Source organism: Ursus arctos, unplaced genomic scaffold (genome assembly GCF_023065955.2).
Source record: "Ursus arctos isolate Adak ecotype North America unplaced genomic scaffold, UrsArc2.0 scaffold_26, whole genome shotgun sequence".
Classification (NCBI taxonomy): domain Eukaryota; kingdom Metazoa; phylum Chordata; class Mammalia; order Carnivora; family Ursidae; genus Ursus; species Ursus arctos.
This window is the reverse complement of record NW_026622941.1, coordinates 8,938,323-8,963,610: the sequence shown is the minus strand read 5'-3', so window position 1 is coordinate 8,963,610 and position 25,288 is coordinate 8,938,323. Positions and strand designations below refer to the sequence as shown.

The 25,288-nt window shown below is 45.9% G+C and overlaps 1 protein-coding gene across 3 annotated transcripts; it reads right to left on the bottom strand.

Annotated features, from left to right (window-relative positions):
• Positions 1 to 58: 58 nt before the first annotated feature.
• On the bottom strand, positions 59 to 20,882 carry PHC1 (polyhomeotic homolog 1). Of its 3 annotated transcripts, none has more exons than XM_026502493.4 (15): positions 20,592 to 20,881; positions 17,492 to 17,649; positions 15,812 to 15,922; positions 14,731 to 14,811; positions 14,041 to 14,190; positions 13,292 to 13,447; positions 7,965 to 8,460; positions 5,764 to 6,557; positions 4,778 to 4,925; positions 4,319 to 4,530; positions 3,624 to 3,738; positions 2,834 to 2,942; positions 2,495 to 2,645; positions 1,821 to 2,052; positions 59 to 1,069 (listed from the first exon to the last, which is right to left on the bottom strand). In XM_026502493.4, exons 2-15 carry the CDS (start codon positions 17,603 to 17,605, stop codon positions 915 to 917), a joined length of 3,024 nt encoding a protein of 1,007 aa, XP_026358278.1. In that variant the 5' UTR covers positions 17,606 to 17,649; positions 20,592 to 20,881; the 3' UTR covers positions 59 to 914. The 3 variants fall into 3 exon arrangements, with proteins under 3 accessions (XP_026358278.1, XP_044241175.1, XP_057175006.1); XM_044385240.3 differs by having other exon boundaries at positions 13,292 to 13,423; XM_057319023.1 differs by lacking the exon at positions 13,292 to 13,447 and having other exon boundaries at positions 20,592 to 20,882.
• Positions 20,883 to 25,288: the final 4,406 nt, after the last annotated feature.

The following is a 25,288-nucleotide window of genomic DNA, read 5'->3' as shown; positions in this document are numbered from 1 at the left end:
TTTGTATGAAAGAAGAGGGTAGAGACACTGGAATGGAGTAAGAGACAACTGAGACCAATTTTTATCCTTTTACTGAGGAGGAAAAAAATATTTAATATTTTTGTTGTATAAGGAATAGCGCCTAAGGCAGGTAAACTTATACTCCTGACCTCAGCCCCACACACTGCCGTTTTAATAAAGCTATAGGACAGAGCAGAGTTGGAATTGAAAAGAAAGGCAGGGTAGGAGACACAACAGGGAAACTGAAGGGAGCAGGGGGTGCAGAAAGAATGACAGCCACGTGTGTACCACACGCCTTTTGGCCCCTGCCGCACATCAGAATGACGCCAACCAAGTCTCTGCACCGGCAGGTGGCCCTGCCATGGATGCAGGAGAAAACGTTCGATACTAAGGGAGTGACAACAAAGAAAACTCTGGGCCACAGCCACAGTTGGGCAATCCGCAAGGAAGAGAGTGAGTACCAGATGTCGCTACTTGTGTCACACAAGCTAGAAAAACCCTACCTCTCCCATTGTGGAGGCACACCTACGTCCCACCCGCTTCCTTACCTTACCGTACTGTCTATTCCTCTTGGAGAACTGAGACCCTGGCTAGATACTCCACTCCAGGATAAGGCTGAGCAGTCCTAGTTCTCTAGACTGCCTCTTTTATGAAGATTGGATTAGGGTAGGTGAGAAAAGTGAGAACTGTAATTTTAAAAAAATAAGGTAGAACCAGAGAAAATGTCACAGCTGCCGCAATGTAGCACCAGCAACCAATTCTTGCACTTTTCTTCCCTGTCTCAGTAATCCCCTCTACAGAAGATTTACGTAATTGGAACAGCTCTTTCTTCCCTGTAAAGTCTGCTGGTACCAGGTTATAACCTGGACGGTGGAGAGTGTCTGCCTTAGGCTCGTTTGTGCAAGAGGGCCACCTTAGGTCTCCTTGAGCACGTTTATCTTGGCGCAGATCTTCAGGGCAGGGCCCAGCTTGATGTTCATGGCACTCATAAGATGTTCCTCTTTAAGTAATAAGAGGGCCTGTCCATCAATCTCCTGGGAACGAAACTCCTCTGCAATCTCTTGGCAGCCTAGAGGGAAGTGGTGGGAATACATATGAGAAACTACGCGGTGGCACCAGAGGGCAGGAGGGGGAAGCCAGCAGTGCTTAATCCCAAAGTACTCATCCTAAATTCAGGAACGCAATAGTGTGAGGTGACAAGCTTTGGAAGTAAAAGGAAACCAGAGAGAGAAACTGGCTACTTAAAAAAGCCAAGAGAAAGGAAGAACAACAAAGTCATTCAATCACAGAACTAACTTCATTCAAATAGCTTGAGGGAGAAAAGGGAAGGAGCAAAATCGTATGTTTTCTTTTACGCTAGCAAGTTCAGAGCCTTTTTGACATTTTTGTTTAAGGGCCCAGAATTCAGACAAATGGCAAAAAGGGTAAGGTGATTTTCTTCCTGGAGAAAACCATCCTTCGTCAAGAATAGCTTATAAATAGTTCTGCCTGGAAGGGGGCGGTAACAATGGCCCCTACTTTCCTAACCCCTTGACAGCTATCACAAAATCACATATAAAAACACATCTAAAAATTATTGGTAAGAAATACAAAAGTGAAAATCAAACACTGCAAGACTGCTGACACGGTAGAGGACCGTCAGCACAAAAGGGAATTAAGGACCAGGCTGTGGCCAATAGGAAGAATGGAGCCTTCGTCATACCACACTTAAGTACCTATTGCTTAAGTCAGTTCTGTTCCCTGTCAGAGGCCCATGTGGGATAACCTAAAGAAAAGTAAACCTGGATGTGATCTGGGTTCTACTGGATAGGCCCTCCTACCTTGTAGAGAAGCGATAAACTCATACACCTCTTCTACACTCCAGCGGCTGGGATTGCTGGACAGGAACACGGGGTTGATGCCATGTAATTCCGGTGTTGGTGGCGCTGTATTGGGGTTCCCCAGGTCACGTTCTCCATGCCCAGTTCTCACAGATAAAGGCCCAGGAGATGTTGGAGAGAGTGCTTCATCATAACTGGAATTATCTGAACCCCGGCTAGAGTCCTCTTGACCCTATGGAGAACGTCACAAAGCAGTGACGTCATGAATAAGTGTCAGGAGGTTTCTTTCCCTCGCCCCTCACCCCTTCTGGGTTAATATTGGGCATAGAGGAAAAACTAGGATTACAGTGAAGAAACTACTTCGTTTGCAAATGCCCGGAGTCACTAGTCTACTCTCAAGTAACTTTTAAGTATAAACTACCAGTTTCTTGATTCTCCCCTTCTTCCAACAATCGATCTAGCTTTTGTCTAATGTAATGATTAACGGATACAGGAACCAGCCATCAGGTGAGGAGACAAGGAGTCAGGATCTCTTGGAATCTGGAGTAATGCCATCAATACAAAACTCAGTTCTGGTCTCATACTCTTTACCTGGGCAAAGGAACTGCCCGGTAGGGAAAGAGGAAGGAAAAAGGACCATTTTAAAAGCAGCTGGCTGTGCAACGGAAGCTCACCCGGTGGCGCTTGCCCTGGATCTTGGCACGGGCGATGTCAGAGGAGCTACGGCGGGGTCCACGCCGACGAACGCGAGCATAGTTGGCTTCTTGGAACTCTTTCATCTTTTTCCTCTTCAGCCGGAACTGGTGACTACAGCTCACGTTATACCTACAAGTCGGGGCGTGTACGGGACGTCAGCGGCACTAGAGAAGCCCACCTGGCTAGCTGCGCTGTGTGGGAACTGGTATTTTAAGAACCGACTTGGGGAAGAACACGAAAGCGAAGACGACATGAAACATGAGCTGTGCGGCGATCCTAGGGAAGGGGCCCACTGTTAGATGGAGGAACCGGTGTACCTCTTAGCGCACGTCATTGAGCAGAACCTCTTGGAGCCGCGAAACTGCTCGGCAGGAGCATACTTCCCGCAGTACTCACACTTCAGGAGATTCGCCTTCTTATCTAGCTCTGGAAAACAAGGCATCCCTGGAGACTTCTCCCTGGTTCTGCTGCCGCTCGGGCCATCGTTAGGCCCACAGCTGACTAATTACTGAGGGTTGGCCCCCACAGACCTACACAACCTAATTCGGAATCTCTAAAACAAAGTTCAAAATCCAAAACTATAAAGACACGTCTCAAAAACATGGTCTTCCTGACAAACTAGACTAGTTTCCATTTTCGATGACTAACTTTATCTCAATTCATACTCTCAGACTGCAGACAAGACTACATTTCAGAATAGGAGAGAGGAACTAATAACTAACTAGAAAGATACAGGATCCCTCTCCCAACAAAAGTTTACAAAAGCAGTGGGACAAATGTAAACAAGAGTCCTTAACATAGATTATAAAACCTAGAATAAGGAGAAATGGAAATTAAGAAATATCCTATTTTAGATCATCTTTTAAAAGATACATCCTTCCTTACAGTAAATCAGTAAATAAGATTCAGATTAGCCTGATAAAATTACCCCAATCCTCTAGGGAACTCCTTTTGTGTGATTCTATACATTCTGATATCTAATACAGTTCCTGTGTATGGATGGACTTTGTATAACCCCCACTTTAAATAATTACCATTTTACACTGAGTCCTCAAACACAGCTCCCTGAGCCTCCTTCCCCAGACGGGTCTCCAAATAAATACTTACCAGCAGATGGGCTGTCCCCTCCCAAGGGTCCCCCTGACTGATTCTCATTCAGCCCTGTCGGGAGGCCAGTCTGTAGTGGCTTCTCAGACTCTTTCAGTAACTGAGAACAACCCACCTGTGCCAGAAAAAGTTTACAGTTAAGTTAGCCGAATTCCTTTCTGCTTCTCTAGAACTTTCCCCAGTATTTCTCACTGCCATGTCTTTGCCTGGTTCTCAGAGTTAATGGCCAAGTCTGGTTTAGAGAAACATTTTTCAACGTGGCAGTCAAGAGGCCCTAACGCTCTTTTCAGATGAGCCACTGGAAAACAGGTTCCTACCTTGGCTCCCTATCTTGTCCTTTTTCCTTCCAGAGTTGCAGATACCTGTGTTCTAGTCCTAGTTCTGCAACCCGTCTGTATCTAGAAAGTCCCTTAACTTCTCTACCACAAATTTCTTCATTATGATACAGCCTAGTTTGTGTAACTAAACATTACAGCTTCTTCCTTCTCCTCTTCCCAACATTTTCATTTGCTGGTCTACACAAATTCTTTCCTTCCCCCCTTCCCTTCCTTCTTTACAATTAACCATACAAACAATAGAATTGAACCATTCTCTAATAATTAAATAGTTCTGAGACTTGATTTTAGTGGACTTTGGAAAGATAAAATCAGGGCAAGTCCCCACTTGAAAGTCCCACCTTATGGCCCTGCCCTCACCGGGAAAGGCTCTGCTCCTTCCTGGATAACGAAGCCTTCAATGATGTGGGTGAGAATCTGGGGCTTCACGATGGCCTGTGGGGGTTTTGAGTCGCCCATCTGTCTGGACACCATGGCTAGTGTAGGAGGGGGTGCGGATGGGGCAGGAGCCAAGGCTACTAGTTCACTGCTTGGAGGGTTAGCATTCACACCAGTCACTGGTTCCGCTTTCTCTGGAACAGATTAAGGAACAGATAGGGGTGCCGCAACTGATCCATCGATTAGCCAAGCCGGTCCGGTCCTCCACAGTGGTACATGTTCACCTTTGACCATTCACCCTGGCGTCCCTGTGTTTGGGTCTACGCATTAGTCCACCAAGTTCAGGCCCGTCTTCTACGGAGCCATATTTAGCTTTGAGCTCACTCAGAACAGGTCTCTAATCTCTGCACTCCAACAGCACTGCGGAAGTCGGTTACTCACCTCCAAGACTGCTCTTCTCCTCCATGGCCTTTGGGCTGTCAGCTACTGGAGATGCCGTGGCTGGAAGCATTGAACCCAATGTCGCGACATCGTCTCTCTCCTCCTCAGACTCTGCCTTGCGTTTCACAGCCAGTGTCTGGGGTTTGCTCTATAAAGTGAAGAACAGGAAAGAAACCAAGATTTGTGAGTGAAGGATAATAAGGAACCTCAATGACTCCCATACTATCAGTGAAAATGTTCTTAGTTCCAGATTTCCCAATTTAGTGTACTTCCCGTGGTACACTAAAATTCCCGGTCTCTCCCAAGAAGCATATCTTCTACATCAGGACAAAAGAAAATGTCACATTTAGTCCTGACCTACACCTCAGGATCCTGGATTCATTATGGCCCAACCGAGAACCACTGTTTTTCTAAAGACCGATTTAACGTGATTAAGGCTATCTTGATTTAACTCAGCACAAATCCAAAAGCCCAGAATGATTTCAGTAGCAAATTTAGGAGTATGAAGTACAGATTTTTATATACATTAATGTCTCTCTCCTACAAAAGGAACAAATAAATACCAGTATCTACCTTTCATCAAAGTTTCTCTTACAAAAGCAGCACATACTAGTATCTTTTCAGTTTTACAGTTTGTAACAAATAGTTGTCACAGACAAAACAATGCAATGATTAACAGAGGAGCTGATGCGATACCATTTTCACACGCTCCCACATGCTCCCTCACTCACTCACACACATTAATTATGTAATTGTTATGGACTGAATATTTGTGGTCCCCTCCCCTCCCAAATCCTAAGTCCTAACCCCAGTATGGCTGTATTTGGAGATGGGGCTTCTAAGGAAGTAAAGAAGGTAAAATGATAAATATCAGTATCTCAACCTTCCCAACTCTTTACTCTCCTCCTAAGTTACACTCCATGTCCACTGAGCCCCAGGTCTACTCAAGGGTGACCGTGCCCTCAAAACCATCAGCCGTCACTCACCGGCAGGTGCACAGACTGCATGTAGAAGGCAGCAGGTACCTGGGCCACGACAGGTGAGGAAGTCGTAGCCCCACCCTTTACCACATGGGCCGTCCCCTGCACGGGAGCCAGGCTCATCCCCGAGGCCAACGTGGGAGGGCACTCTTGCAGCGCCCCAGGAGCCTGGGATGAAGGTGGTGAGGAGGCCAAGTGGGCCTGACCGGGCTGCACTGTACTGGGCATCCCCCGGGAAGTAGGTACGGCAGCCGCCAGCTGTGCCAACCCCAAAGCCTGCGCCTGTGCCGTCCCCGGCTGTCGGGTGCCCACAACTTGCACAGGGATGTGGGGTGGTGGTTGCTGGGTAGCTGACATCTTAGCAGCTCCTAACTGAGGAGGCTTGATAGGTGCCACAGGTGGTTTGGACTGGATGGGGATGGGTGGCTTGGGGGTTGGGTCGGGTGGGAGGGACAAGGGTGAAGACTGAAGCATGGGTTGAACGACCAGGGTCTGGGCTTGCTGCTGGGACTGGGAAGGTGGGACCTGCTGAGTGGGTGGGACCTGCGGTGGCTGAGGGGCAGTGAGGGTGGTGGCTGGCGGCGGGGGCGGCGGGGGCGGCGGCTGCTGCTGCTGCTGTTGCTGCTGCTGCTGGGCCAGCTGGAGGTGTGTGGCTGTGTGGAGGAGCTGGGACTGCCGGTGCTGGAACTGCTGCTGGTGGTGGATGGCAATCTGCTGCTGGATTACCACCTGTTTCTGCTGGAGGTGGATCTGCTGCTGTTGCTGAATCAGGGAATGGGGCTGGATCTGCGTGTAGGTGGCTACGGCAGTAAGCCCAGGACGGAACAAAGGAGGGCGGAAAATCATCATCGTTACAAATAAAAGTGAAATCACCTTTCCACGGTGTACGTAGCTTTGGTATCACACAGTGAATGGAAATCTAACCTGGAAGGACCCGAGAGCTCATTTCATTCATACTTTCCTCTGAGTCAGACATTAGCAACTATCTCTCTCCATAATTAAGGACCTCAAGGGAAGAAGTCCCTTGCCCAATCATTTCACGGGCCTCAGTAATTTCTTGCAGCCATCTCACTTTCATTTACTTTGCTATACAAAATCCTATCAGTTTGACCCAGCAAAGGAGAATGGCTGGCCCATCTCCCGTATGGTTAGACTGAGTTCTTCAAGGGCTGAGTCCCTGCTTTATTCATTTTTACATCCCTAAAACCCAGCCCAGTGCCCAGCACATGAGAACGACTTAATGGTCACTGAGAGAACAAATGTTCACAGAGGTAAAGATTCCAACATCTTCCCGTGAATGCCGCGGTTTTTCAGACTCATCGGTTTAGGTCACCACCTACGAGAAGTCTTAAGAGTCAGCTGCTGTAGGCCCGGCCTTAACCCAGTTTCCTCCACTGCAGGTGGAGCCGACAATCTCCCCCACTCCCTACTCTCCCAGATTGTCCAGAGAGCGTATGTGAGATGAAAGCACTTAGGAAATAGAGTGCTACAGTATGTAAAGACGAGGTAGTAGTACAACCGATGATTAACTCTTCACTTTTTGTAAGTAAATCATCCAAATATAGCAACAACTAAAGTGCTAGAGGAAAGGCAGGTAAAACATTACCAAGCAAGGTGCACACATCTAAGTATACGGAACCGCAGTCTAAAAGCAACTACAAACCATTTGGGGTTATTATTACTCTTTTTTATCCTTATCGTTGATACCGATGATCACAAGTTGACTAGACTAGACCGTGGCTCCATCTGCGAGTCCTAAGTGCTCTAAGGCACTTACACCGTCCCCGTTCTACCCTGGTCCAACTCATCATCACCGAACAGAGCGAAGACAGAAGTCATCCCTTACGCTAAATCGTAAGCTCCATGAGGACAAGGAATCCGTTTGTCAAAGATGCATCCCTAACACCTCCTACAACACAGTAGGCGATTCAGTAAGAACTGGGTGAACGAAGGGGTGGGGTGGGAAAATTAACAAACTCAGGGCCTGGGAAGAAGCGGACAAAGCAATCTGTAAACTGATTGCTGCCTACCTCTGTTACCTGTCCTCTTCTCTCCCTGGACTAATATGATCAAGACCGATGGGATTTTCTTTCCTTCCCCTACTCTGGGACCAAGAGAAGCAGGCAAAATGGCAAAGAAAGGTACTCTGAAGACTGCAAACAAGTTCTGAGAGAACAATGACGTTATTGTGAGAGGTGACGGCTTACCTGAGCTAATAAGGGTCTGGCTGGGAGCAGGCGTAGCTGTCCGTGTCAGGTTCATGCCCACGTTCTGCTGACCAGCCCCGTCTGCTTCTGCCTTCTTGGCCGCTGCACTTTCTGCTTCTGTCTGGCTTCCCTGACTCACAGTCACTGTTTGGGCTGCAGGCAAGGGCTGCACCACTCCTGTGCCCTTCCTAGGACAGCTCCCACCCCCACCCATTCCTGAGGAAGGCAACTGACCCAAGCCCCCAGGTGCCTGGCCACCTCCGCCTGGCCCCATGGACCCTGGGATGCTACTCCCACTGCCCGCACCAGCTTGACTGAGGTTGAGAGACTGGCCCGAGGCCCCAGAGGAAGCCTGAGCCACAGCGAGGGCCTGGCTAGAGGCCTGGGAGAGGCTAGAGACAGGGGAGGCTCCAGGAGGAATGGCCTTCTGAGTAGAGCCCTGCATTTGGGGTCCTTGGGCTGAGGCCTGTTGGTTCCTCACTGCCAAATTCTGCACCTGAAAGATAAGAAAAAGATATATTGAGAAAAGGGGAACAGGAGGCATGAAGGTCAAAGACTTCTGTGACTGATTCAGAAGCAGTGAAGACAACCACAACATTCCCCAGCCCTCCCTCAAACTTTGTCCCCCCACCTTTACAACTACATACATTAAAGTCCTTCCAGTCACCCAGGGAGGGACTCTTGAATCCTATTTGATTTTCAGTCTCCTTCTTTCACTGTCAGATCTATCAGCAACTTGCTCATTTATTCCTTCGAAATGTCTCAAATTTTCCCTTTCTTCTCTGTTCATTCATTCAACATCGACCAAATAACCTACTATGCTTCAGGTACTATGCTGGATACTGGAAATGCAGGGACAAAAGACACTGTCCCTGCTCTTACTGAGTACTTTCTGCCCGAAAAGACAGACAAAATCACCGCTCACCCTGACATACTATGCAGAGAGATGCACAAAGTGCCAAGGGAGCACAGAGGAGGAAGCCAGACTCACACCGGGGAGATTAGGGCAGACTTCCTGAGGCAGTCTTTTGTTTCACCTGAGACCCCACGGGTGAGAGCGAAAGCGAAGTCTGAAGACCTAGGTAACAACATTTGGAAGACGATCGAGCCAAGAGCACAGCACTTTTGGAAATTATAAATATTTCATTATGTTCGGGGTGAGTTAGAGGGAGCGGCAAGAAATGAAGCTAGGAAGACAGGCTGAGGCCAGGGAGGTAGAAAGGCGCCAGGTCAGGAAGGGCTTGGTGTGTTCAAATGAGGAGAGTCTGAACTTCCGTTCGGGAACAGAAGGTTTATCCGTCTTCCCCACTGTTATATTTCCAGCACCTAGCACAGTGCCTGACATAGTAAGTACTCCAGAAGACGAACAGGGGACTGATGAGCACTTCACTGATAACAGGAAGCCACTGAACGATATTAATCAGAATAAACATCATCAACTCTATAGCTGAAACATTCTTTTAAACATTGCTGATAGAAGCGTAAATCAGTACGACCGCTTTGGAAAATGGTTTGGCGTCCTATCCTAAAGTTGAACATCCACACGCCCTCTAATCCAGGAATTCTACAAGAGAAACTCTTGCTGTAGACCATAGGAGGCATGTGTAGGACAGTTCACGGCAGCACTATTCATAGTTAACGAAAGCTTGGAAGCAACCCAAATGGCCATTATCAGAAGAGAAGATGAATGAACTGCAGTATATTCACACGGTTCAATACTACATAGAAATCAAAATTAATAAAATACAGTGACATGCAACAATACGGATGGATCTTACGATAAGCTATTAAGAGAGTATTCTCCCCAAATCACATACAGCACAAAGACCTTATAAACTTAAATACAAATACATATATACATATTATATATATAAAATAACGTTACGAATAACATGTATTTTCTTATTTAAAAAACTTATCCTGATAGTAATATGGAAGATGCTTAGAGGTAGACGAGGCTGACGTCAAGAGACCAATTAGAAAACTAGTACAGTAATGCAGGCAAACAATACAAAGAACCTGAGTTCAGGCAAGCAGTCAGTAAAGAAGGGAGAGCTTTCGAGAGAGATTTACAAGAATTAGGACGGGCTGCTGAGGGCTTAATGTGAGCCGGCAATTATATAGTTTGTTTCTAATCAGCTTTCTATAATGACTACTTAGAACTTTCCTAGTCTCCCGATCTACCTCAGAACCACTTGCTCTTCCTCCTCTTCCTCACCCCCCTGCAGAGACAATAAAACTATTACATGGCACACTTCAGAAGTTCCGTCACCGACTCCATCCGTTCCCCTCATAAAGCCCCACCACTTCCTTTTCCCTGCTCTCCCTTCTATCTCTCTCCTATCAAATCCTTCTCCACAAGCGCGGCCCCAGCCCTCCTCCCTCTCAAGGAGCCTGTACTATCAGTTCCTTCCTGTCTCTTCAACCTCTCCACTAAAGGCGCCCTCCAATCACACCTGAACCCCCCTCCTCCAACCCCAGCTCCATCCTTTCCTATTACTGCTAAACTGGTAAGAACTGTTCACATTCCTTAGAAAAGAGAACAGTTCAAGGTCGAGTAGAGGCTGATGAACTGGCAGAGGGGAGTAAGGAAAGAGTGACAGAGAAACAGGAAAACCTGGATTGTGTGGTGTCATGAACACAAAGGAACAGAATGTTAGAAGTGGCAGGGAGTCCTCTGTCAAACTCAGTGGAGAGGACAAGAAAGAGGTACTAATATGGATGGAGAACCATTTCAGTGGAGTTTGGGGGGGATTGAAGCCAAACTAGTATCACCTGAGGAATGGCTGGGTAGTGAGCATAGATGCAGTGAATGTGAACAGTCCTAACCCTCAGGGCTCCACCTTAATTAAAGGCTTTTCTCTTGTCAATCTGTACCTTTCCCTAAGCAATGCCAAATTCTCTCCTGACTTCGATTATCATCTAGGTGTCTACTACTCTTGAATGTGTATCTCCAACTCAGACCTCCCCTCTCAGCTCAAGCGCCAGATATACAAAACTGCCGACCTCGGGACCCAGTGACGAACAAGCACATCTAGACCGCGGCATCCAAAAGTTAACTTCACCCTAAATCCGCTTCTCCAACATTCTTCATCTCCTAAGTAGCACTAAGCAGCTACCTCACTGCTGTCACACCTCATCTCTGGCACCTCCCTCAACGGAATCGGTTTTCCTTTTTCAAAGATCTTCTAAGTTTTTCTCAAATCTATTCATTTCTGGCCATCTCTGTTGTTACTGCCTAACCCAAACACCATCTTTCCCCTAAAAACTGTTGTTCTCCCCAGATTCACACTCCCTAGATTCAAACTCACACCACCTCCATTTATTCTCCACAGAGGAGCCCACATAGGCTTTAAACAAACAAATGAACAAGCCTGGAACCTCTCCATGTCACTTCCAAGTTTAAAATCCTCCCGTAGTATCCCATCACCCTTCGCATAAAGCCCCAAATCCTAAACACTGCCCCCAGTGCCCTGCAGGGTGAAGTTTCTCCTACCTCCCCAGACCATCTCCATCCCCGCTGCCGAACTCCAGGCACGCAGGTCTTCTTTCAGTTCCTCAAATATACAGCGCTCCTTCCCTCCTCTTTGGAGGTATTTGGACCTAAGGTTTCCCTGCCTTTGCCACTCTCTTATGGCACTCTTCGGGGCGGTCTTCTTGACTTTCACCCCGGTCCCAAGGCTGAATTAGGTCTCTTTCTGTGTTTTCAGAGCACTCTAGACTTTCTAATGCAGCAATTATTAAACCATTCGGGTGATTCTTTGTTTAATGTCTGGTGCTTCAGTGATGTGTAATCTCTAACTCATTTAATCCTTAACACACCCCGAGGTAGGTGTTTAACAATAGCTATTTTATATAGGAAGAAACTGGAAAAAGATGTTAGGCCATTTGCCTAGGTCACACAGTAAGTCGTGGACTTGGAATCGGACCCAAACATCAGATTCACATTTTCAACCACTATTCTGTCCCTCCACATATTGACATAAATGAACTAACATAATGTAATAAAAAAACATTAAAAAAATTTTTTTTAATTTAAAAAAATAAAAAAAAAAAAGAGATGGATAAATGAAAGAACTGGATATGAAACTAGTCTCAACCTCATCCTCTGATCCCACTGCTATTACCACAGTCTAAAACAAAGGTCTTACCGTAGTAACTAAATGACCCCCAAGAAATCTCTTACTAGGTTCCTTAACTTCTCTTTCTTCTCCAGGTACATGTTCCTGGATGATTCTTTCCAAAGTATTTTCCTTATCCTATTAATCTGCTGTTCAACAGCCAGCCATGACCCTGCTAGTATGAAGTCACTTGGCTTTTCGACTTCACCTTGACAATGACTTTTTCTACCATCAGGTGTGTTGTCTGCACTTTATCCACTCATCCCCAACTCAGTCACATGAGTCTGCCTTTACACACACTGTTCTCTCTCCAGTTTTCTTCTAACTCTGAATCAAATCCTACGGATCCTTCGAGAATCTGCTCAAGTATCCCAAAAGTCACCGAGCAGGAATGCAGCCAACTCTTCTCTAAACTCATGTTTCACTCCAAGCTAGTAGCATTTACTTTGTACTTTTTGGGGCTCTAAGATCTTTGGAGTTCTTTGTTCTCTAAGATCTCTGAAGACTGGACTTGTCTTTCTTTTCAAGCTTCCCAAGTTTCTAGTATATATTGGAGCACATCAGTAGACAGAGCTCAACCTCAATATTTACTTGCTAACTGATAAACTAAGAGAATGAAAAAAGTTATTATGAGATCCCAATTTGTATTTCATCCATAAGAAGCAAAAGCTTCAGGCTCGAAATATGTGTACGTATTTGGGGGGTAAGGCATGGGAAGCAACAGTGAGAAAGACTTTCCTGGGCACACAGCGAGTAGAAACAGACTACTGAGAGTCGGCAGCCACAGGAACTCATAAAGAGAAGGAATCGAACATCCTTCCAGCAACAGCCAGGTGGGCTTCACACCTCCTAACTGCAGAATTCCCTCACTCATCCCTTACTTTAAGAGTACCGCAGAGAAAGAGAATTAAGACCTCCTAAATAAAACTGAGCCATGCAGGGCTAAAAGAATGCAAGGAAATCTGCCCTGGATTGAGAATAAGGCTTCCCAGATCCACAGGGCTGTTTTCAGTCAACTCCACCTCCCTTCCTAACTCAAATAACCCAAAAGTTACAAGGGATTCGAGTTCTATAGAGATTAAGAAAAGGGGAGAAAAAATAAGACTCCTGAGAAGTCACAGTGGGGTAGCGGGGTGGGCCCTGGTCTGTGGTGGGTCCCTTCATCCTCCCCAGCGCCCATCCGCAGGTCAAGTGGTTGCCACTGACCTGATCTGCATCTGTATGTACTCCCGGAGACTGAGCAGATGGCACCTCCTGCTGGACCGCAGCCACCGCCCCGTTAGGCATCAGGATGAGTTGGGAGGCTAGAGGCACATTCCGGCCCAGGGTCCGGTTTACCTGCAATAGGTTTCCCAGCTGTGGCTGGCAAGGAGAGGAGGAAGAGGAAGAGCAAAGGAAAGAGAACAAGAGGAAAGACAGAAGAAACGGAAGGGAAGGACCACAAGACAAAATAAACAGAAGATACGAAACTGCTAAGCCCTGCCCCTCTCCACACCAACCCAGGAGACCCTTATTCTCCATATGCGATGAATCTTCCAGAAGGAAACCTAGAATGTACATAAAACTACAGACTGATATCAAAGAGTCAAACATCAAAGAAGTTGAGACAATGAGGATTTTAGAGCAAGTATTTACGTATAGTAAGTAGACAGGCTAAGAGATAACACTTAGAATTTGGGTACTCGACCCACGGGTTTAAAGATTAGATTATATGTGACACCACTTCAGTCAAATATTAAGGCGAACACCTTCTCATTCAGGATCTCAATGCAACCTGCAGGCTCCCCGTGAATACTGGGCATCACTTCTAGAGGTAAGTAAGGCCTAGGAAGTAGATCAGCGTATCTTAACGTCTCTGGGCAACCGTGGTTAAATCAGACAGCTTTCACTCAAGTCTTTGCCAGGGGCATAACAGTTATGCCCCTGGAACAATGGTGGTTGTGTCTGTGGCTTACCCGTAGATACATCTGGGCCTGGGATTGGTTGAGAGGCGGGGAGGTGGTGTTCCCCAGTAGCACAGATTGGGTCAAAGTGGTAGCACTGGGAGAGCTCACACTCTGGGATCGGCTGATGAGCTGGGCGGCCGACGTGGTGGCCAGATTGATCTGTGTGGTACAGAAAGGAAGCAGAACAAAGGATTTAAGAGACGTAAAAAGAAATGCCCATCACTGACAAATGCAGAGGGACAAAGTCAAGAACAGAATATATTTTCTTCTTTTTGTTCTTCTTTTTTTTTTTAAGAACAGACGATCCCATTTTCAGAGTCAGGGGGAAATGAATAATACCTTCCTGACAGTAACTGCCATCCTGGCTACTGTAGGGTAGTACCAAAGAAAAGAAACTGGTCCCTAACCACTAACATTACCAGTTGAGACGGAAAAGGAACAAAACAGAACAGATTTCACTCCCGTTAAGCGGCCCACAGATTAGTCCCTTTCCTTTGTCATCTCCTCTTCTCCCCCAGGATTTTCTTCCTCCTTTCTTAGACCTCGTCACTGAGACTCCTGAATATAGATTCAGGTCAGTTGTTTCCCTTTTACCATAAGCGCAATAATCACCATTGGTGGCTCAATACACAAAGTCGTTCCACCCAGAGACGAAGCCCCAGGGCAGGAAGCCTCTCAGTGGGGAGACGCAGTACTCACTGAGGCCTGGGTGGTGGTAGTCTGCTGCTGTGCAGTGCTGGTGTTTGGGGAGCTGGCCTGCCGACTGGCAGCAATCGTGGCCTGTTAGAGGCGAAAGGAAACAAGAGAGAGCAGACAACGGAGACTGAATCTTCTAATCACAGGCACAAAATGTAATAGAGATTTCAGATAAAAACCCAGAGACTACTATGGAGCAAGGAAAAGTTATATTCGCTATCCCCAAAACTCTCACATTACCACATATGCCAACCTAATAACGCCCACATAACCCTCCTGGGGCAATAGGGTAATCTGTCCTCCTCCTCCTCCCACTTTCTTTTAGGTGGAAGAAGAAACTTTGATCAGGTCATATCATGAGTCACTCATAAGTCTAGCCCAGGGCTGTCCAAAACAAACATAATCTGAGCCACATAAATAATTTTCTAGTATGCACAGTTTTTAAAAAGTGAAAAGAGGGGTGCCTCAGTCGGTTAAGCGTCTGCCTTAGGTTCAGGTCATGAAACCAGGGTCCTGGGATCGAGCCCCACATTGGGGCTCCCTGCTTGGCTGGGAGTCTGCTTCTTCCTCTCCCTCTGCCCTCCCCCCAGCTCGTGCTCGCTCTCTCTTGCTCTCTTTCTCTATCTCGAATAAATAAAATCTTTAAAAAAATAATAAAAATAAAAAAGTGAAAAGAAATAGGAGAAATAAACTTTATTTTATTTAAGCCAATGTATCTCATTTCAACATATAACCAATAAAAACAAACTACGGAGATAGTTTATATTTTTTTATACTAAGTCTTTGAAATCCAAAATTGAACTATACATCCCAACTTGGACTAGCTACATTTTAAGTGCTCAATAGCTACATGTGACTAGTGGCCGCCATATTGGACACTGCAGTTCTAGAACACAGCCATTCTACCTCCCAGTTCCTACTGCAACCCCAAAAACTAAGATCCCTTTGTTCTCCCACGGGAAGACAGGAGGTAGGCAAGACTGTGTTTCTAGCCTGAGTGGCGGAGTGGAGGAGGCAGTATGCCCCGACCCACCTGGAGTGCCTATCCCCTCCCTCTTGGGCCAGCTGGCTGCTGACCTCTCACCTGCTGGACCGCAGCCAGGCTATGCAGCTGGGCATTGCTGAGCTGCTGCTGGAGCATGAACTGGTGGAAATACTGAGCTGCGTTGGGCTGACGCTGCAGTGCCTGCAGAGCCTAAGAGGAAAAAGAGAGGATCAACCCACTTAGAATGAATCACTCCTAATTCCTATTCTATGCAAATGACTGTGATCCGGTGAAAGGGACAATTGGAAAGGAAAGAAACAAAGGAAGATGGGGAGTGACTACTACAAATCAACATCTGATTTGTCCATTTTTATATTAGAACTGGTAAATTCACATAGTCTTCAAGAAGTGGAGAAACAACTAATTCTGTTATGCTCTATGCTTGTATATAAAGAAAAGTAAAGCAATGTTAACTCACATGAACTCTTAATTCCCAAAATGAAATGTGGACACACATGATAGCAAGGAAAAGAACTGGAACTAGACAAGTTGAAAATAAATTGGACATCGAATAATATAAAGAGAAGAAGGGGCACCAGGCTGGCTCAGTTGGTAGAACATGCAACTCTTGGTCTCAGGGTTGTGAGTTCAAGGCCCAGATTGGGCATAGAGCTTACTTAAAAAAAATAAATAAAAATGGGGCGCCTGGGTGGCTCAGTCAGTTAAGCATTCAACTCTTGATCTCCGCTCAGGTCTATGATCTCAGGGTCACTGAGTTCAAACCCGACATTGCACTCCAGCATGGAGCCTACTTAAAAATAAATAAATACATGAATGAATGAATGAATGAATGAATGAAAGAAAAATAAAAGACCATATTCTAGGGACACAAAAGACCATGTTCTAGGGACACAAAGGTGACAGAGCCCCAACTGGTTGAAAATGATGAAAAATATGGGGCTCCTGGGTGGCTCAGTCATTAAGCGTCTGCCTTCGGCTCAGGGCGTGATTCCGGGGTCCTGGGATCGAGCCCCGCATCGGGCTCCCTGCTCAACGGGAAGCCTGCTTCTCCCTCTCCCACTCCCCCTGCTTCTGTTCCCTCTCTCACTGTGCCTCTGTCAAATAAATAAAAAACAATCTTTAAAAAAAAATGATGAAAAATAGAGTAAAGAGTGGCTTGTGAAAGATTTTATCAGGTAAAATTTTCCAATAACTGGCATTTTCAAATATTTACAGTAAATGTTTATAAAGATGACACTGGTAATGCAGTCTTAGTGTCACCTTTAGGATATTACTATATTCTTATTCTTTAATAATTACAACTATTCTTATGACGTGCATAGCTATTCCAGCAACCAAGATATTTTGAGTTAAATGCCCCATTCCCAAAATTGTTTAAAGCGTGGAATCTACTATTTGTCTAAAAATAAAACTCCGAAGAGTTTCATACGTCCATTACTCAGGGTGATTTACAAGAGAGACCAAAGATTAAAAACCTGACAATCCATGAAGAGAAATGGTTAGTTAGAATCTAGCTACATGAACTGAATGGTATAAAAAAAAAAAAAAATGCGATTTGAAGACGGAATCTCATTCTCTGTTTGCTTGCTTGAACTACTGTAAACCCCTAAGATTCTCAGGGCTGGAAGGGACGTTAGTCATCACCTAACCCAACGCCCCCAGTCTGGTGGAAAGGAACTAAGAGCAGTTACCTCCCAGCACCCATGCCCACTGGAAGCCAATGCTCACAGATCACAGCCCCTCAGAGTCGAGCCTCACCTGCACCGCTTGGCGTTCATAGAGTGACATCTGAGCTATCTGGGGCCGAGAGCTGCCCCCAGAGCTGGAGCTCCCATTAGTGGAGTTGGAGTTCTGCTCACTCTCGGTCTCCATGATAGTGGTGCAGGGTCCCCAAAGCCAGTGCTCTGCCTCAAGACCTAGATGGAAGTAGCGAAGGATTAAAATTCACACCTGATCTCAAACTATGATTTCGTATTATTCGAGTTATCTAAGACTCTTCCTCTTCTTTCCAGTAGCCATGATTCCTTGGGCTTCTTTAACCACCAAATCTGTAATTCACACTTACAACCATATGCTTCCCGTACCATCTTTTAAAGCTATGCAGTGTCTCAAAAGAAACCTCTACGTGTTCCCTCATGACTGTCTATTAAATATCAAATGGCTAGAATTTAAGACTCATAATAACGAAGGTTGCCTTACATTCCCCGTAACATTTTTTAACAGTTTAAAATAGTCCCACTTAAAAGTCACTGTCTTCTCATTTTTATCTGCACCTGCAATATCATTACCGCCATCACCTTAGCCATGGTCACCGCGGAGTGAGAAGCCACCAGGTGCCTCCTCTCACGGCCTAGGCTCCATTACCTCTCACATGCTTTAAGGTAAATATGATTATCCCCGTCATATAACTGTAGAAATACGGTTTTCTGAGGTTAAAGAAGTTCCCGGTAAGTATCAAGTCTTTACATTAACACAGCCTGCTTCCTCAAACCAAAAAAAAAAAAAAAAAAAAAAAAAAAAAAAAAACCACCTGTGATGAAGGCAGTGTCATTCGGTTTGAGTGTTCACTGTCCTCATTTATGGATGAGGGGCTCAAGATACAGATATGTTAAATGCATCATGGAAAGTCATAAAACTAGAGGTAGAGGGATGCCTGGCTGGCTCAGTGGGAAGAGCGTGTGGCTCTTGATATCAGGGTCATGAGTTCGAGCTCCACACTGGGTGTAGAGATGACTTAAATAAAACTTTAAAACAAAAGAAAAACTAGGAGGTAGAAGAGCTAGTCTACAGCCCAAACAGCTGCCTGGTTCCAGCTCAGGCTACTAATAAAAACACCTTGGACACATCACCTTCCCTGCTGCCACCTCGGTTCCCCCATTTGCAGAAAAGCCTTCACAACTGAATGTAATATATTATTTTAACAAATGACTACCAGGTACTGAACATATTAAATACACAGCAATGAAAATCTTCAAGAAAGTAAAACTCAACTTTTTAGTTCCCTTTAGTAATCAGAATTTACCCTCTGGGGTCTACACTAAAATTTGCAAAAAGACATGAAGACATTGCTAAGAACCAAGCAGAGACAGGAGAAGAGAAGCAAGAAGAAATATGCCTCCAAACAGCACTAAATGACAATAAGGGCTTTTGTTCATTCTTTTTTTTTCTCCTCTTTTGTTAGGCTTTCTCTACTTTGGAGGCACAGGGCCACTAGAAATATTAGGTCAGCAAAGCACTATTTGGTTTAGGAATGTAAACATCAAACCAGAATTTCTGCTAAGGCCTGTCAACAGTTTTATTAAAATGGATTTAGCATAATGATTACATCCAAAACAAAGTAAATAAAATCAAACCGCTTGGCCTTGGAAACAGAGTTGGGGAGATTTCTTATTCTGTTCCCAGTATCATCCAATCACATCATTATCACCCAAGTATTCAACCCAGCTCTTCAGTTTTCCTTAGGTATAGCAAAAGTCACTGCAAACATGGATATAACCCAAGAAGCGCAGAGAAGAAATCATAGCAGCTTCAACCCTAGTTATCTTCTCCCACAATATCAAAGCACTAAACAGATACAGACCCATGAATCCTCATTATCAGCATGTGAAGAAAAAAAGTGGGTAAGGATTAGAGGCAGCATGGCATAGTTGTACAGATCAATGGACTTAGTTCACTGGACTCAGAGACACGAGACCCCTTTACTAGCTAGAGGAGACATTAACTCCTACATTCATAGGTGAAAGTGCTAATAAACTGTAGGACCCCTCATCTCCCCCAAAATGGAAGTCTTAGTCATATTTATTTTTTCAGATTGTGGAACGAAAATAGAGATGGAAAAGTACTGGCTTAAGTAATAAAATCAGGAGAAACTGACATCAAAACCAGGATTCCTGGATCCCAGGCACAGAAATCTATTCATCTGTGATCAATGTTGGGACTGCAAAATTAAATACAGAAAATGAAAACAACAAAAAGTTTGGGAGGCACAGTGCATTTAAATTTTCAGAATTATGCCAGAAGAGAAAGTGCGAGAAGCTGATCCACAGAGGTGCCCACAATAGCTAAACTACGGTCACCCTTAAAGGTAATATTTGAGTGTGTAGGGGTTGGGTTGGGTAAGGAGCACAGACCTCTGGGAGGGAGCTAGAAAAAAAGACAGTGAAGTGGACCTGGGACTGGGTCCATTGAGCCAAGAGTTGGGAGGAAATAAATTTCCCTAAACCTAGAACTCTGTCTTGTAGAAAGTATGGGACACAGAACGGCGGCAGGAGAAGGGGGGGGGGGGGAGAAGACTGTGCCAAAGAAATGGAAGTGATCCGGAGAACAGGGATTGTAAGCGCCCAGGGGTCCTTGTTGTATACAGAACCTTGATGAAAATGAGGTTCCAAAGAGGAATCAAAGACACCGGGGGAAGGGGGCAGATAGAGTGGATCCAGGAGTCAACTGACCCAAGTGAGCAGGGAAATGTGCTTACTGATAGCAGGGACACAAGCGGGAGAGAGACAGAAGTCAAGGAATTGGAGACCGAGGGATCAAGCGGACCATAAAAAGCAGGGAGATTACCAGACAGCATGCTTGGATGGGAGGACCGAAGTCAGAGAAGGAAAAATGAATGAGAAAATGAGCAGTCAGAAGCAAGTAGGGTGACGGACAGACGGCATCCAGCACAGCGAAATGAATAGCAAGAAGCCTTGGACAGAGCCGAAGGACCGCAGAGCGAAGCGCTAGAGGTAGGCAGGGAAAGAAACTGGGGGAGGTACCTGGGGCGTTACACAGACGGAGCTGGTTGAAGAAACATCCCCGCGCAGCCAAGCCCCCAGAGGTCCTGCCCCTCCCCAGCCCGCGGCCGCCCAGTTACCTTCGCGCCCGGCTCTGCACCCAAGTGCTCCCGGGGGGCGTCCACCTCATGTGCCGGGGTCCCCAGTCGCCGGGCTGGGCGGGGGGCTCGCTCGGCCTCCGCGGCGGGCTCCCCTCGCCTCCTCCCCTTCCTGGAGGGGCGGGGGCGCCGAGGGCGGGGTGGGAGGTGCCCGGCGCGGCCGCGGCTCCCCGCCCCTCCCGCCGCTCCGGGTGCGGGCCCGGCCGCGGCTCTGCCAGGCCTCCGGGGCTCGCTCCGGGCCTGTCACTTCCTGCCGGGCCGAGAGGGTGGGGGCTGCAGGCCGGGGGCTGCGGGCCAGGCTGGAGGAGGGGGCTGGCGGGGAGGTGCTTCCGGGGCAGCCGGACCCCTCCCCCGTCCCTCCCCTCCCCTCGGCGCCCTCCTCCCCCTCCTCCCTCCCGCGCGTCCCTCGTTTCCTGCCGGCGCCCGTTGCCATGACGACGCCGCTCCCGGGCCTGTGCGCTCTAGGCCCCGGGGTTTTTTTTCCCCCTCTCTCGCTCTCTCTTTCTCCTCTTTTTTTCCCTTCTTTCTCTCCGAGTTCTGCTCGCCGGTGGGAGGGACGAAACTGAGAAAGTGCTGGCCTCTAGTGGGGAACTCGCTCTCACCGACAAGGAGAAGGAGATGGGAGAAGGGAGGGAAGTGACGTGAAAAGGGGGGAAAAAAGGAGGTATTTTCTGGAGCTTCTGGGAATAAGGGAGAGAAAGAAAGGATCAAAGGGACGATCGAGCAAAGAGGGAGAAAGCGAAGCAACAACCCTAGAGAAACGACAGACTGGGAAAGGGGATAAAGCCGAGGAAAGGAGAGAACGGGAAAGAAAAAGACTGAGGAACCGGAGAGAGAATGTCGATTGTTTAATCCCTCACCTCAACTCCGAGAAGGCGGGAAAGAAGGCTGCTCAGAAACTGAACCCATTAGGAGTTGACATTCATTTAAAAGCAGCCACCCAATAAGACTTGCTCTGAATAACACTTCTAAGCCTGTAGTTTCAGGGATTTTGTGTGCGTGTGTGTTCTTAGATTTAAATGTGTATGTGAGAGAGAGCGACCAAAATAAGGGAAGAGGCATAAAGAGAGCAGAACAATGGGACTGTGTTTGGGGATATGCTAAACATGGGATGAGGCAGTAGCCTTTGTCATTTTATTTATGATGGCAGTTTGTCGGTTTTTCATTCTCTCGGTCTTGTGAACATTCAGGAAGTATTAGTAGAGCACCTACTATGTGTCGCCTCCTGTTCTGGAAGCTTGGATTACTTCGGTGCACAGAACAAAGATAACAGCCCTCCTTTACCTTTACAGAAGGCTGGGGAGTCCTCGTGGATTAGTAACTGGTGCTTTTTCTGGTGGTCCTCTTAATCCAGTAACCACTTTTACCTCCTATTTTTTCCTAACCTCTGTTCTCCTCAGTTATCTTCTCTGTCCGCCCACTCTTAATTCTCTCCTTTAAAAACCAATGCAGGGGCGCCTGGGTGGCGCAGTCGTTGGGCGTCTGCGTTCGGCTCAGGGCGTGATCCCGGCGTTCCGGGATCGAGTCCCACATCGGGCTCCTCCGCTGGGAGCCTGCTTCTTCCTCTCCCACTCCCCCTGCTTGTGTTCCCTCTCTCGCTGGCTGTCTCTTGTCACATAAATAAATAAAATCTTTAAAAAATAAAATAAAAAAATAAAAGCCAATGCATAATTTGTTTTTAGAGGAAAAAATAGAAGTGTTCTCTTTGTTTATAAATTAGATCCATTTAGATTTGCACTGAGAGGTGTGTTTGGACTCCCGGCTCTTAGTTCGTGGTAGTCAGATTTATGTCAAAGAGAAATCCCTGCCAGGCTTCTAGGAACCAGCCAGACGAGTATGTGAGGGAAGACACCGGAGGGCAGCCAAAGGACTGGGAAAGCAAAGGCACGAGGTGTGGGGGAGTGAAAGGGTATGTTGCAGAATGGTTGACAGGGTTTGGCAGACGATGAATTGAAAAGATTCTGGCGGAGAACTAGTGGTAAAAACTAGGTAAAGCATTAGTCATTTAATTCAAACTTAGGTTTTGGCACGTCAAAGAAGTTTAAAGCTTTCTTGCAGAGGCTTACGCTGGATATAGTGAGCATGAAAAAGTTGTATCCATAGGTGATTTTCAGATGATCCAGCATTCACATTAGTCATGTGCTTCCATGGGTTCCATGGGAGAATTGTTGCCGTTGAGTGTCTAGAGAAGGCCTGTAATAGATCCCAAGGATAAGGAACCCAGGTGCCAGAGTGTTTTTCCAAAAGCCCGTGCGAGTTGCATACCTGGCAGAACACGGCCGTTCCAGCCCCATTAGAAGTAAAGCATTCCTACCTTATAGAGATGTATGCCACCTCCGAAGACTTTTGTATTCCCTGGTCACCGGCCCCTACATCCACTAAAAGTTACACATTTAGAAGATGTTAGGGGAAAAGATAGTGATGATGTATAATTTTGTTGAATGATCTAAATCTAGCCGGGGAATTCTCACAGACCATGTGTTACTGATTATGAACCAGTAGTTTAATTTTCTGACCTAAAGGCTTATACCCCATATTTCACAGTAATTCTTTTCAACTTCATTTCCCTCTAAGACAGACCAGTCTTTCAGAGTCATGGGTCTAAGCAGTTTTCCAAAGACAATTTCAGGGTAAAAAAGAAATGGATCAATAATAAAGTGAAGTATTAGGAAAACCTCCATCCATAGGAAAATCATTCTCGGGGACTAAATCAGCTTGGGAACAGGTACTGAAGAATGTGTCTCCCTCTACCTAAACAGAGCAAAACAATTTGTAATCCCTGGAAAATCCTTGACTGACTTTTCTCTTTTTTTTTGAATTTTGCTAAGCTTTCTCATTTTCATTTAATGATTCTGCTGGAATTACTCTTTTCTTTTTCAAACGAAATAGTTCTCCTGAATGGAAGGCTAAATAATTTCTGTACTCTGCATAACACTGAAAGTCATTAGCCTAAACAGGTGAAAAGGAAATGCATTCTATCTGTTTGTGTGGAAGTAGAAGCCCTCCCCCTGCAAACTCAGCCGAGTAAGGAAAGATCAGGATTTGAAAGGAACTCAACTGTTTGACAACAACTAAAGCAAATAGAATAGTAGGTTGGCCGATATAATTTTGCATATCAACCAAACATTGAATAAGCTTTCCTCAAACCTTCCGAGCCCAGCATTGCACAAGGAATTGTGCAATGGGCCCTTAACCCTAGAGGTGTCAGTGTCTTTGGAATCTATCTGTTTACAGGTAACCAAGTAAGTAAGCAAGTATGATCACTGCTTCTATGCGAAGGTGGACTGGATGAAGTAGGGAAATAAGAAATCAGAACCTTTACTCTAACCACCACCAATTGCAGATGTGAACCACCATACACATCACACCCCCATCCCACCACAATGCTATATCCCACTTTAAAGTCTAGTTGAGAGGAAATGAGATGAAGATTAAAAGGATTGGGGCGCCTGGATAGCGCAGTGGTTAAAGCGTCTGCCTTCGGCTCAGGGCGTGATCCCGGTGTTCCAGGATCGAGTCCCACATCGGGCTCCTCCGCTGGGAGCCTGCTTCTTCCTCTCCCACTCCCCTGCTGTGTTCCCTCTCTCGCTGGCTGTCTCTCTGTCACATAAATAAATAAAATCTTAAAAAAAAAAAAAAAAAGATTAAAAGGATTTATAGACTCTTAAATTTTTTAAGCAAAAAAGAACTTCAAAGTTATCCAAACCCCTCAACTTTAATGGGACAAAATTGAAGGCTAAAAGATGAATGTAAAAGAAGCACATTTCATAATCCCTACCAAAGAGAAGATGTCCAGTAAATATTAGTTAACTGAATTAATTTCCTAGATGGCTGCCCTTCTCTCAACTGAAAAAAATAGATGGAATTAAAAGATAAAAAATACCTCTTATTCCTCACCACTACCACCTGTGGTGGAGTTCTCAGGACACACTACCCTGAAATACAGCAGAAGCCTGAAAGTCATTCTAAACTCCTGCTTCCCTCTTCCTTCTCGAAAACAGTCCATAAAGCCCTCCTGTGTGAGGTGCCCGGCACGGAAAGGAACATCCTCGTCTCTGAAGACAAAGGGACGCCAAGAAGAGTCCCAACAGGCCTTGCTAAATGTCTCCCAATTTATAACAATTACCTCAGACTCCTTAACTTACGATATTCCTCTACAACGGTTCATTCTTTATCAAACCTGGCACAAAAACGCACTCGTCTATTTCTTTGGGCCTTATTTTCTGATGAAGCTCCCCCCAGGTCACATCAAAATTAGATTAAATAAATGTTGTTGAAATAAATTTGTAGATCTGAGGTGCAGTCACTTCTGCCTGGACGCTGAGCCAGCAAATTGAGATTTAGGTCAATTTCATGTCCCTGTAAATGCTTCGCTAGGTCAAAAACTCAATATATCCAACCAGCCAATCCCCAAACACCAAGCCAAACCTGGGCTCAATCCCTACTTCCTTGTTCTTTATTGTTTATCCTACAAAAGCTTCCTGCCTTCTGCCCCATTTTGCAGTTCTCTGAATGGAAACTGTCCACTCCTTAAAGTGGTAAATAAAGTCGTTTGTGCCAACTAAATTGTCTTCTTTAATCATTTTTAAACAATTTGTATGCTTTTGTCCTGTTAATCTGTCTTTGTCAACTTAATTTTCAGGCTCGGCCAGGGACCCTAAGAGGGTTAAGGAAAACTT

Excerpts from the sequence above, each read along its gene's own strand:
- PHC1 (XM_026502493.4), bottom strand. The coding sequence starts at position 17,605 with ATGGAGACCGAGAGTGAGCAGAACTCCAACTCCACTAATGGGAGCTCC. Across the intron at positions 15,923-17,491 it reads ATGAACGCCAAGCGGTGCAG|GCTCTGCAGGCACTGCAGCG; the intron begins GTGAGGCTCGAC and ends TTTTCCTCTTAG. Across the intron at positions 3,739-4,318 it reads AAGGAGCAGAGCCTTTCCCG|GTGGGTTGTTCTCAGTTACT; the intron begins GTGAGGGCAGGG and ends TTTCTGGCACAG.